Here is a 13,108-nt window from a genome sequence, read left to right on the forward strand (position 1 = left end):
TACACTAGCTCTGGATCATGCTATCTAGGTTCAAATCCCAACTCTGTCATTTATGAATTATGTGCCTTTGGCCAGGTTAGTTAGTAGAGCTTTGTGTTTCAGTTCCTCATCTGTGAAATGAGATAATGGAATCAACTTCCCAAGTTAACTGTGAAAATAAAAAGATAATCCATGTAGACCACTTAACATAATGCTGGTTGTATAATAATGTTCAATAATTTTAAGATATTATCATTTCTAAATAATTTATAATTTCATTTTAAATTTCTTTGTATTAAAGTTAAAGGAGAGGTTTTTATTTCAAAATTTATAAACAATTTGCTTATTTGTTGATTAATTAAAATTTTATTTCAGTATAAAAAATGTGACCTGAATGATTTATGTTGAAATTTAACATTTTCTTTGAGTTTTAGTAGCCAGTTAATGTTTCATGTGTGTTTGAAGAGACTATGCATTCGCTGTTTATTGCATACAAGGTCCTTTATTCAATCAGGCTTCTTTGTTATTATAATCCTCACTACCCTTACTTATTTTTTCCTACTTGATCTACCAATTTGAGATATGTGTCAAAGTCTTCCAAAATGGCTCTGTATTTTTCATTCCTACTTACATTTCTATCATTTTGCTTGTAAGTTATAAAGACAATATTTGATGTTATATTGTTAGATTTATAAAGGTTCATTATTAGAGCTTCTTACAGAATTGCATTTTCCACCAATATGAACATTTTTTATCTTGTCAAATCCTTTTCACGTCATTCTTTTTTGTCTAACATTAATGTTACTATATTTGTTATCCTTATTAGAATTTGCCTGATGTATTTTTCTATGTTTTTATTTTCAACCTTCTTTTTAGATGTCTTTTTCTAAATAACAGATAGACAGATTTGCCGTTGATGTTTTACCAAATTTGAGATTCTCTTTATTAAAGAAATTCTGTTCATTTGTCAAGTACTGGAATTATTGATGGCTTGACTTTTTTTCTGCCATCTGGTTGTCCATATGTGTGTGTATGTGTTTATCATATAAACAGCTATATAAAAGTTATAAAACATATAGCTTTTAGAACTTCCCTCCTATCTCTCCATTATGCCTTGTCCCTGCCATCTTTATGTTGCAATCATCTAGAAGAGGGGTTCCGCTCCCTCCTTTTGTAATGTCTTATTGCACATTCATTTACATATTATCTGTGGCTGCTTTCACACTACAAAAGCAGAGCTGAGTAGTTGCAACAGAGGCTATATGGAACACAAAACTGAAAATATTTACTATCTGGCCTTTTACAGAAAACATTTGCCAATGTCTAATCTATATTTAAATTTTATGTTATTAATTTTAAATATATGTCATACTTAGACAAATCATCTAATTTCTCTCCACTGATTCTTGAACGCTTCACCTTCATCTTCTTGGATTCATCATTTATTTTGTTAAAGTTTATCCTATAGTCATCCTTTCAAAGAGATTCTATTGGTGATACACACCTGCTGAGTTTATTTCAAAAATCATGTTTTAAAATTTCTGGGATCATTGTTTCATTTTCATGGATGTAATATCTTGAAACTCGTTGAGGATAACTATATTTGTGATACTTATAAGCATATATTTTTACATCCAATAATTATATTTTCCTAAAATTATAAAATTTATAAAAAGAATTTGTACTTATCTTTTTTAAATTTATAAACTCTCTTTCCTTAGGTATTATTTTTTCTGAGTTTGGTGTCTCTGCAAACTTGTATTATTCTTGTATTGGATTATTCTCATACTTTATAAATGAGAATCCCAGTCAGCTCTCTCCTTCTGCTTGATGTGGGTCAACTTGTGATGATAGGGGAAGGGAAGGGCATATTGTTGGGGGGAATGTTTCTTTTCAGATTGAGGAGCCTCCCTGTGCCTCCTGGGGTCCACTGCTACTCTTCTGACCATTTGCTCTAAGAATCCACAGGCTCACTACTTTAATCTGTGAACAATTACAAACAGGAGAAGGGAATGTGAGTAGCAGTCCAACTGCTCCAAATGCAGTGTTTCAATTAATCACTCTGGTCATTACCCTAGGATGTCCTCTTCATAGAATCTGCTCTGAGCTTGTAGCTTTCCTGAAATTTCTCCTACCTCCTCAGCAATCTGGAGCCTATGAGTATGTATGGTACAGTTTCTCTAGTATGTTTTTCTAAGGTTTGATATCATCTCCTAAAAATTTCTCATACACTTAATGGCACTTTTTTGCACCCAGTCCTGTCCCCACCCCTCTTAATCTTTTCAGTCATTTCATAAGGTTTAGCAGAGGTAACTTTCCTGCAGGGTGACATCTTGAGTTACTCTTCATACACATGATTTTTCAATTAACTCTGTCAAAACACATATAATTTGTGGGTGATAAACCATGATCTTGCCATTTTTACTTCAAAACATTTAAAAGGATACTCAGAGTTTCTGTGACACAGAAAGAAAAGTGAAGCGCTACTCCAACAATTCTCTGAGGGGATTTAACATGATAAAATTTCACCAACTATAGTGCAAAGGGGTACTTAGCCTCAAGTCACTTGCCTTTAACAATACATTGGGTAGTCTATTATATTTTTTTAAATGTTCTTTCATGGGGGTGAGAGACACTGATTGCGAAGAGCTGTAATTCTTAGCCACTTTTTCCACCTTATACATTGGGCAGGGTGATTAGTGACATTTTCAGTCAGATTTGGCTAACAACCTCATCCAGTTTTGGAATTCTACTCCCCTCCCTGCCATACCTCAATTCCTGATGCTGAATCACCTGTTCAGAGTACATCAGGAGCTAACTTTAACAGCTTTAATACTCATTAAGAGAACCCTTCCAAGAGTACCTAGAAAGCATAGACCCTCACCTCTAATATTATTTGGGCTTTCGAGTCCCTGAAAAGAATAGCTGGTGTCATCTGGCTTTCTTGAGGGTCCTCAGAAGGGATATATGTTTGCAATTCCTATAAATATTGTGTAAGATTTTTCAACTGATTATGAACATCCTCCCTTCTTTCTCCTTTTTCAGTTAAGGGATTGATATTTGCAAGGGGTCAAAGTCAGACATCTCTGTACACTCCCAGAACCCTCTGACATAGCATGTATTGAACCTCTCCTTTTTTGTTGTTTTTTGCTTGTTGCTGTTGTTTTTGCTTGGTGTAGGCTAAATTTTTTCTTCTTGCCATCCAATGGTGCCACTTTCACTGTCTGGTGTACACATTTCAAACTCACAGAGTTTGAATGTCCTTCTGTGCTCTGATCAAGGAATTTCTTGTAGCAGCTATCGTAGGTGCAACGCGGCTTTCAGTGATCATGACCTGTGCTTTATCAGATTTTAAAGTAGTGGCATGTAACAACTAGGCTGCCACCACTATTTGTTTCACAGCTTCTGTCAATTTTAGGGCCCTTTTCCTTTGCCATCAATCTATTGCTTATCTTCTCCTCTCTACCTCCCAGAAAAAAAAAGGAAGGCAAATTCATATTTATTTGGCTCTTACTACATGTAAAGCATTGTGCTGGATATTTTCAGAAATATTTTTCATTAAATTATCAGTACAACTGAGTGAGGGAGTTATTATCCCCACTTTTACCAGTTGGAAAACTGAGGCTCAGAGAAGTTAAGAACTTCCTTGAGATCACAAAAGTGGTGAGTGGTAAAGCTGAGACTTGGATCCTGGACTCCAAACTCAGAAGCCTGGGGGATTTCCCTGAGGGTCATCCCCAAGCCTCATCAGCCCAAGAATGTGGATCTGAATTCAGATGAGAAACTAGAGGTTATAGGAAGCATGTAGCAGACTCTTTTCCTTAAAAGGAACAAGGCTGGCCAGAGTACCTTTAAATGTGGAGAATTGTAGCACCAGATGTCAGGCTGAACAAAGTTGGCTGCCTGAAATTTTTCTGTAGAGTCATGGAGACATGAATTTTAAGTATGAATTAACTCAGTTCTCAGCTCCTGCACTATTATTATAAATAAAATATTGAGCTTTCTTATTAGCTCATTTTGCTTTCTCCGCCATTCTGCTTTTATTTATTAGCCTAGACAAAAGGAGCTTTTTCTAACTCAATGCCTCAATTCAACAAACATTTATTGTTCGGCTACTTTGTGGTAGGGACTATAGTGTATGTTGGAGATAAAAAGAAGATTAAAAACAAGCTTCCTGACCACATATAGTTTGCAGTATTGGAAGTCAGGGAGAGACAGTGTTGATGCAAGAAATAGGCAAACAAAGCCACAATTAGCCTACAACAAGATAGTATAACATAAGGCTGTGCAAGGTGCCACAGAACCACAGAAAAGAGACAGCTAACACAACCTGGCTGGGAGTGGATAGGGCATGGATAAGGGAAAACTGCTGAGAGGATGCAAATCTTGATAAATGTGTGACCCCTTCAGACCAGCAAGACCATAACTTTATGTGTAGGACTCTCTGTGGGGAGGAGAAAAATCACACTAAACTAAGGAAGTAATGAAAGTCTTCTCCTGAGTGTCTGAGAAGATAATTTCATTGCTAGAGCTGCACTGGAGCCTAAATGAACATTTCATGCCCCAGCTCTCTTTAATTTTCTTGTATGTAAGTTCACTTGTATGACTGTTCCTGGATTTCTGGGTGGCTATCCGGAATTTCCTCAAGGCCTGGCTAATAATTCATTTCTCTTCATTTGTACCCCCTTTCTCTAGTGCTCCACCCAGAAATTTACTCAGCTCCTATCAATCCCTGGGCCTACTGCTCCTACATTACTAAGCCACTATCTTATCTTCTGTAAGCCCTCTGAGCTTCTCTTCACAGTTTCTGCTTAATCATTGTCTCTACTGGTTGTTGTCTAATGGTTTTTGAGGTAAGCTTTCTCTTGTGTATCCGTTAGCTACTGTTTTTACTCCCAACTGCCTAACTTTCTCTCTTTATCATATTCATACTCTCCAAAAAAGGAATCAGTTCGTTAGCTAATTACTAACCTCTTCCTTGGGGAAAGGCTTTATTGAGTCAGCTCACAAGCCACTGTCTAACCAGAAGATTGATTGCCATGATGTCAGATGTTGAGCCCTGTTCCAACCAGGAGGCCAGAGTTACAAGAGAAAAGGACGGAAGCTTACATCAATAGAACCAGCCTTAGAGCAGGGGCTGTGGGTATGGCAGACAACCCGAGGCTTTGCTGAATTAGGAGAATCACACTACGGGCATAATTGAGGCATTTTAAAAGAAGAAAACATACTAACATCAGCCACAATACAACACTGACATAACTTCAGGGGATGGCAGGAGAAAAGGGGATAAAGAAAAACAGAAATTCATCTTTAGGAATAAACATTTATGTACAGGAAAGAGCACAGAAAATAGATCTATTTTCGGAAAGGAGACAGGTTGATCCACTTCATAGAAAATTACCTTTCCTGAGATCCACATAAAGGAAATCCAAAGACATCTTCTTCTTCTCAAATATATGAATGACTTACCGAGTGTGGTAAGTGTCATAGTTCCTCGGCCTAGCCAAGTTGACCCATACCCAGTTATTCAATCATACTCTAAGCTGGGTGCTGCTGTAAAGGTACGTATTTTGCAGATGTGGTTAATTATCTACAATCAGTTGACATTACGTAGATTAACCTAAATAATCTGGGTGGGTCTCATCCAATCAGGTGAAAGGTCTTAAGACCAAAACTGAGGTTTTTTTTCCTAAAGAAGAAGAAATTTCACCTGTGGGTTGCAGCTTCCACTATGCAAGGGATTTTTGACCTGCTGGCCTGCCCTAAAGATTTCAGAGTTGCCAGCCTCACAATTATGTAAGCCAATTTCTTTAAAATATATAAACATACAAATATAAAATATGTATCTCCTACTAGTTGTTCTCTGGTAGAACTTCGCTTTGTGCAGTGTACAGTATGGAAGCACAAATTCCTCAGACTAGCTTCATTAGACTCAGAATTTGGTACCCCATATAAGCTTTATCATCAGCCGCTCACTCCAATTAGACCAGACTCTTGTGTGTCTTGTTATTTACATGCTCATTTTCCTGCTTCTACTCACACTGTCTTTCCCTTTGTACTCGTCTCCATTCTTTCTCCCACCTTTATAAATCCTTTTATTTGCACTCTAGCTCCATCCCAAGTCCTCCACAAAGCAGCTTTTAACTCCAGCTGTTTTTGCTCTTTCTCTAAATTCCCTTAGCAGTTATTAGCTATGCCATTCAGTAAAGTTTTTAATCTTATGTATCTTACCTGACACTGCTTTTTAATATATAATATCCACCACTAGAAGGTATAAATTTGCAAGTACAAATTTGGGGGTGCATAACATGTGACTATTTAAATCAAATTAAATTTATCACAGACTTAAGTGATCTCAGCCTTAATTCTGCTGGAGTAGAAGGAAATCCAATCTCAGTTCTTACTAGGCTTCCCTCTCTTCCTAGTATTGTAATATAGTTTGACTTACGTTGAGCGTAGAAAATGGAAGATGGACTTTGACATCCTCACTGGTTCCTAGAAGCCAGGCAATTCCTCCACTTATGGGCCAAGAGGGGCAAGGGAATCCAGTCTCCCTGATGGCACCAAGCATCCATACGAGGTTAGAATATCTCCCTGGGGTACTTTTATCCTCACTACTGGAACCCTAATCTTTCATTTTCTACAGTTTGGGGGAATTTTTTGTTTTCTGTAATTCCACCTGCCCATAGCCCCTTCTTCTTTCTTTCTCGTTCTCTGTCTTCCCAGATGTGCTTACCTTTTAAATCCTCTAGCAATATCTCCTCAAGGAGCAACAGACTTGGAAGGTAGATTGTTGGGTACAACTCCAGAAATAACATTGACACAGCATTCTAAGGAGTCCTGTTCCAGGAGGCTTCATTTACAATGTGAATAATGCCCCCTGGAGTTGCCTAAGAGAGAGCTCTTGTCAGACAATGTTCTGCCTAGTAACACAAAATTTCCTTAAAGCCTGGCTGGAATGGAAGGGAGGGAAAATATAAGGAGAACAAACCCCAAATAAATAGCTCAATAAATTATCCTATCACACACCTTTTTTTTCTTGTGTTTTTATTTCATTTAAAAAAATATGTATGGGCTGACATGAGTAGTGTTCCAATTAGATTATGAGCTTCTTGCAAATGAGAACAATATTTTATTTACTACTTATTTTTAACCTTTCTAAGATTGCAACATAATAACTTGTACATAGCAGGTTCTCAAATGTGCCTTGAAAGGAATGGAAGAATGACTGAGTTTGTGAATTATTGGTTAGGCCCTGACATGTTCAGACTGCACTGGCACCAACTTCCTCACTGCAGGATTGACTCTGGTGTCTTTTTATTGTCACTTTTAGTGTTAGGTAAATAACTAAACCACTTTTAGTGTCACAATTTTGTGTTTTCCTTTACCAGCTTCTGTTCACTGCCGCTCCTTTCCTGAATTTTTGAGATATCAAATTTCTCCTAGGGACCTTTTTGGCCTGAGTAGAAGTAAACACTTCCTTTAAAATTTAGATAGATAATATTAACTTGAACCTTCTTTAATGTAAAATAATGGAAGGTTACAACATAAACATGTATATGGTACCAACAGTGGAAAGTGTCCAAGTGAAATCAAAGCGGGACCTGGCATTCGTTTCAATATACTACTCAATTGAAGAGCTAAGTACATTATGTGAACTTTATCCCACTAATCCTCAGAGATAAGCAAAAGAATTTGAAAGAATGGCTTGTATAGATAGGGTCATATAGCCAGGTAGTGACAGCGCTGTTCACAGCCTGCTGCCTTGCCAATACTCGAATAGTTAGGCTACTTAGCCTTAACGCTGGGCTATACGTTGTTTTAATGACAATGACATATTTGTGCTCTAACAGAAGAATTCACATTTTCTCAGCATATTTACATTAGCACTCCTGGTATTGAGAACATGTATCCAAATTTGCCAATATTCACTTAGTTCTGAACCCTACAATTTCCCTTTTCTGTAATCTTGCTGCTGCTTTTATTTTTCTCCTCTCCACTCCTTCCCACATCCCCTTCTCTCTAATGATATTAAAAGCAAGACTGAAAGAAAGCTCAACCGCATTATAGCATTGAAACTTAATATATCAGCCCTCCTAGGACACTTGCACTTGGAAAGACAACTTAGCTGAAAGAAATTATCTATCACTTTCTGCTATCAAGGAAGATCTTGGGGAAGTAAAAAGCCTTCTTTCCGTGTCCTCTTAAATAACATGCAGGTGATTACACATTCTACTTTCAGCTTCTAGAGGAGAAAGTTTGCAGTGGAAAAAGACAGAGGAAGTAATGATAGGGGGAAAGAGGATGAGGGGAGTATTTCATTTTAATATTTAAGTGGGGAAAGAAGGAGAACAGGGTAGAACTTTACCTTTTCCATATCTGGTAAACCACCATACTTTGTGGAAAGGAAACACATACTTTCAGTACTTAACCAATATGCACCAATAAGGAAACCGTTTTCCAGGCCTTCTTTTGACAAAACAATCCCAATAATGCAGACTGACATTTTGTAAAATGTGTTTTTGTCTCCTTCTCCTTCTTTTCCCTCCCCTATACTCATTTATGATCTGATCACAGAGTCAGCACTGGGCTATGCATTATGCCTCATCAGCCAGTGCTCATGTTATTCCCTTTACCTGAAATCATCTTCCCGCTGTTGCTCTGCCTATTCAACTCCTATTCATCTAGCAAAACCCAATTACAATGCCAGCCATGATGCCTTCTTCAGATCTCCCCTGAGCAAGACTGATCCCTCCCTCTATTATGACTCCACAGCACTAGTGAACATGTTTATATTTTATAACTCATCATCTTATATAATTAATATATGTTAATATGTTGCTCTACTCCAGAAAATGTAAACTACTTTAAGTTGGGGCCAGTTCTTTTTTATTCATATTTTCTGTGCCGACTACTACTATATATCAGGCATAATAAATATATTACAGTCTGAACAGTGTAAAATATTTATAGTTTCATAAGGGAGACAAGGTTTACAGACATAAGAGAACAAGATGGTATAATGGATTGGACTAGGAAAACGAGGGTTAGGTAAGTACTAAATTCAACAATATTTATTAAATAGCTAGGAGACAGGAATTATGTCCTGGGACTACTAGGATAAATAAAACAGTCATTTCCTTTAAGGTGCTCACGATCCACCTTGTAGATACTCTTTAAAGTAGACAGTTCCCTGGTTTACCTATCACTTTACATGTTGTTCCTTACAGGAACCCTGTGATGTACGTCATTATTTTCATTTTTATAGAGATGGAAACAGAGGGTTTGAATTCCCAGGTCTTCTGACTCCAAGGCCAGATTTTTCTTCCCCACTACATCAGTGTTCCTCCAAATTTTCCTCTAGTGTACGCTTTCCCAGTAGAGAAGAAACTTAGCCTCCTTAGGGTTGGGAAATACTTGTATGTTATCTTAAAAAGTAATGCTTACTACAATCTCTTACCTTATTTATCAGAGAGTCAAAATGACGCTCTGAGAAAATGAGCCACATTGATTCTGGATCCATGAAGGTCCTCAGTACAGGGTTTCACAATCAGAGTAGTCCACATAACGTGAGAAGTATATGGCTACACTCCTGCCTTTATCCAGGGTCCCTGGGTTTGGCTTGAGTCCACATTCAAAATTTTGGTTAGCTTCATCAGACTTCTTAGTGTCATAATTTTATTCACAGTCTTTTCTGAAGACGGGAACAAAACTCCCAGATGTTAAGTGAGCAGTGAGGGCTGACTCTTTTCTCCCTGAAAGGATATCTTAGTATGGCAATAAGGACTCTTCGGTCTTATACTATCTGTCACACCTCCCATTGCTGGTCTCCTTCTACTCCCTGAGGGTCCTCGAAGACCCGAAAAGGCTTTACCACCACACTCCAGTCAGCACCGCCGCTAGAGGGCAGCCCGCGGCTGCAGCTTCCTGAGCCCTCTAGAGGCTGCTGGGGTGACCTGGCTCTTTCATGGAACCCATGAAAAACTCAGAAGTTGCACTTGGGAAGCCAGCCTGTGTGACACCCGGTAGCGAACTTCTTAGAAAACGTCTTGGTTCTCAGCTTCCTTTTCATAAGGCCTTTAGCAGGCCTTAGATACCTTACCTCTCTTGATGAGTCTCCTACTCCCTAAGGATCTCCCCCGCCCAGGGTGTTGGAACTTGGAGCCACCATTCTCTCTAGGCAAGGCAAAAACTTAGAATCTTGGGGAACTTGGCAACTTTCCTCAATGTGATATAGGGCGCGCGCGCGCGCGCACACACACACACACACACACACACACACGTGTATATATATATACCTACATTGAAGATTTTTCAGCGTAATTCTAGTTTCGGCATTGCTTTCAGGCTCTGGAATTAAACTTCCAGGACTCGAATTTTGGCTCCTGCATTTACTAATTGGGTAATTTTTAGTTTGTTAATTAACCTAAGCTTCCATTTCATCGGTAACATAGGGAGAATAATAATACCTACATTATACACTTTTGGGGAGGAATAACTATGACAATGTATGGAAAGTGCTAGTCTGGCACACCAAGTGTTCAAAAAACATTAGCTATTTTTATTCTTCAAAGCTTCTGTCTAGTGCACACCACGTCTATCAATTCGGTCCAGAAAAATACTGTCTTTACACACCCACACGAATATATGTATGCAAAATGAATTTCGTAAACCACCTACAGTTTTCTAAAGTGGCTAAGCTAATAGAGACCTTAGAGTATGGAAAAGGGGGCTCATTTGTGTGATGCAATTCGTGCAATGGGCATTTGGAGCGCAGCCTAATCCAAGAGACCTGGATCCTTACGGAGGAGGGGGCTGTGTTTCGCACACAGGTGTTCTTCCTCCTCTTACCCCCACCCTCACCCCTCACCAAGTGCAAACACTCAGAGTGAGTCTGGGCCTTGAGTCTGTGGGTCACGGCAGAGGGCACAGTGGACAAAAGCAAGAGGGTTTCAGGCCAAGGCAGGGAACTGAGAATTCAAAGGCCAGGCAACCCAAGCCAATCAGATTTACCACCCACTAGGAATCTAAAAGGTGGCAGAGCCTCACAGCCCAAAGTCCACGCACAGCAGGAAAGTGACCAGAGAATCTGACAGGTAGAAACTTGACAGAGACGCTATCAGAAAAGTTCAAAGCTGAAGGGCTCATAACACCCATAGGCCCAAAGAAAGGTCAGTGTGAGCTGAACAGCTGTTATATCTGGTGCCAGGGGCCTTGGCTGCTGTCTTCTACATGCAGGCAGCCTCCCTGATTAGCCCCACCTAGAAAAGCCAATTCTTCTGCTCTTAAAGGAGACTGGCTTACTTGTAGCAAAGCTATCATTTAGGTATGAATGGGAAGTAGGCGAATGGTGTGGAGTCTGCGGGGGGAGGGTGGGTGTTCAACGGGCTCCAAAGCAAGGAGCTCGTGGCTGACGCCTGAGCCTCCATGTTGTGAGTACTACGAGCGTTTCTTTCAGAGGCAGACAGGGGCCTTGGCTGCCAGGGACCCGGACAAGCAGCGACTTGAGCTATGCCTTAGAGCCTGGGTTGAAACGGGAGCGGTATAAAGGAGGAGGGAAGGCATTCCTGGAAAGGGGGTGGGGTGGGGTGGGTAGGTGGAGGGGAACAGCACGAGCGAAGGCATGAAGGAAGAATGAATCTGCTGCGCGTTGAGGATGGCATGGAGACTTCCCTGATTGGAGCCGGGAGTTCTTGCAGGGGGATGGAGGCCGCTATGATTGGATAGCTAAAGTGGGGCCAGATTTGGAGGGCTTTGAATGCCCGACCGAGGAGCACTCAACCCAGCTCCTGACTCGCGATTTCCGTTCAAGACCGAATTACCTAAAGGGTGGTTAATTCCAACGGGTGTTCTTTGGGGTTGCCTGAAAAGTCAGTTTATCCTCTTACCTGTTTCAGTTCTATTTATTCGGGGAGGAAGTAATCCTTACATGTCGAGGGGAGGGGGGATAATGTTGATAAATTTCTCTTTACTTGCTTTGAAGATGCCTCCCCCGCCCCAAATCCCATTTCCACGCCAACTATTATTAAATTTGGTAATTTGGTTTCCCCTCCTCCTCACCCAAGTTCTCTTTCTCTCGCCAGCACCTCCCCCACGTCTCCCTGCTCTCCACCAGCCGGGCCTGTCGCCTCCCGGCCCCCAGCGGCGCGCTCCCCAGCCCGCTGGCCCGCGCCACCCTGCGCGCCGTGCGCCCCCCTCCCGGCCCACCGCGCCCGCGGCCCGCACACCCTGGTCCACGCCCCCCCGGCGGAGCGGTAGGTGTGCGGGCTGCGCCGGGCCGCAGTGCGGCTGCGCGCACTGGGCTGCCTCCGGGGCTGGCAGGGCAGCGGCGGCCGCGGCGGCGGCTGGGCCGGGAGCGAGCGGCGGCGGCGGCGTGGGGAGTGGCGTGGAGCGGAGCCTGGGGCTGCAGCAGCGCGGGGACCCCGGAGTAGAAAGCCCCGGACACAAGGAAGGAAGGCCCAGCCGCCAAATCCCTGAGCAACCGTTCTTCTTCGATTTTGGGGGGAGCCTGCCCCCCACCTCGTCTTCAAACGCCCCCATCTCACCCCCCAGCCCCGGCCGCTGACGGGAGGAGGCGGCGGCGGCAGCGGGGGGCTGAGGGTCGCCGCCATGCCTCTGCCGCGGTGAAGCGCCCCGGCCGTGAGGAGCCGCTGGTCTCCCCGGTGATGTCCCCCAGGCGGCAGGCGAAAGCGACTCACTCGAGCTCTAGGGTAAAGGCCTAGCTTATCCAGCTTCCTTCCTCCTCCTCCTCCTCCTCCTCTTCCCCTCCCCCCTCCTCCTCTCCCCATTTCGTCCTCCCTCCCCTCGCGGTCTCTTCCCTTACCCTTCCCCGAGCCCCCATCTTTCCCTCCCTCCCTCCCACCCCTCCAGCAGCGATGGCAGAGGAACAACAACAGCCGCCACCACAGCAGCCTGATGCCCATCAGCAGCTTCCCCCCAGCGTCCCCAACTCGGGGGTGGCCCTGCCAGCCCTTGTGCCCGGGCTGCCAGGGACAGAGGCCAGCGCGCTGCAACACAAGATCAAGAACTCCATCTGGTAAGAGGATCCTCCATCGCTGGGGTAAAAAAGCCCAGGCACATTTCTGCTGCAAAGTGGGTGGGGGGCGACGGGCGGGGGAGCGGAGGAGGA

General features: G+C 42.2%; 1 protein-coding gene across 2 annotated transcripts in view; it reads left to right on the plus strand.

Moving 5' to 3' along the window:
- Nucleotides 1-12,338: 12,338 nt before the first annotated feature.
- RFX7 (regulatory factor X7) overlaps nucleotides 12,339-13,108 on the plus strand; it is a 160,300-nt gene continuing 159,530 nt past the window's right edge. The window contains exons 1-2 of one of the 2 annotated variants that reach the window (XM_074394202.1): nucleotides 12,339-12,689; nucleotides 12,850-13,015. In XM_074394202.1, the coding sequence (XP_074250303.1) occupies nucleotides 12,855-13,015 (161 nt within the window). In that variant the 5' untranslated portion in view covers nucleotides 12,339-12,689; nucleotides 12,850-12,854. The remainder of the gene's footprint in view (nucleotides 12,690-12,849; nucleotides 13,016-13,108) is intronic. The other variant, XM_003935603.4, reaches the window with a different exon arrangement.

The sequence above is a fragment of the Saimiri boliviensis genome, chromosome 2 (genome assembly GCF_048565385.1).
Source record: "Saimiri boliviensis isolate mSaiBol1 chromosome 2, mSaiBol1.pri, whole genome shotgun sequence".
NCBI lineage: Eukaryota > Metazoa > Chordata > Mammalia > Primates > Cebidae > Saimiri > Saimiri boliviensis.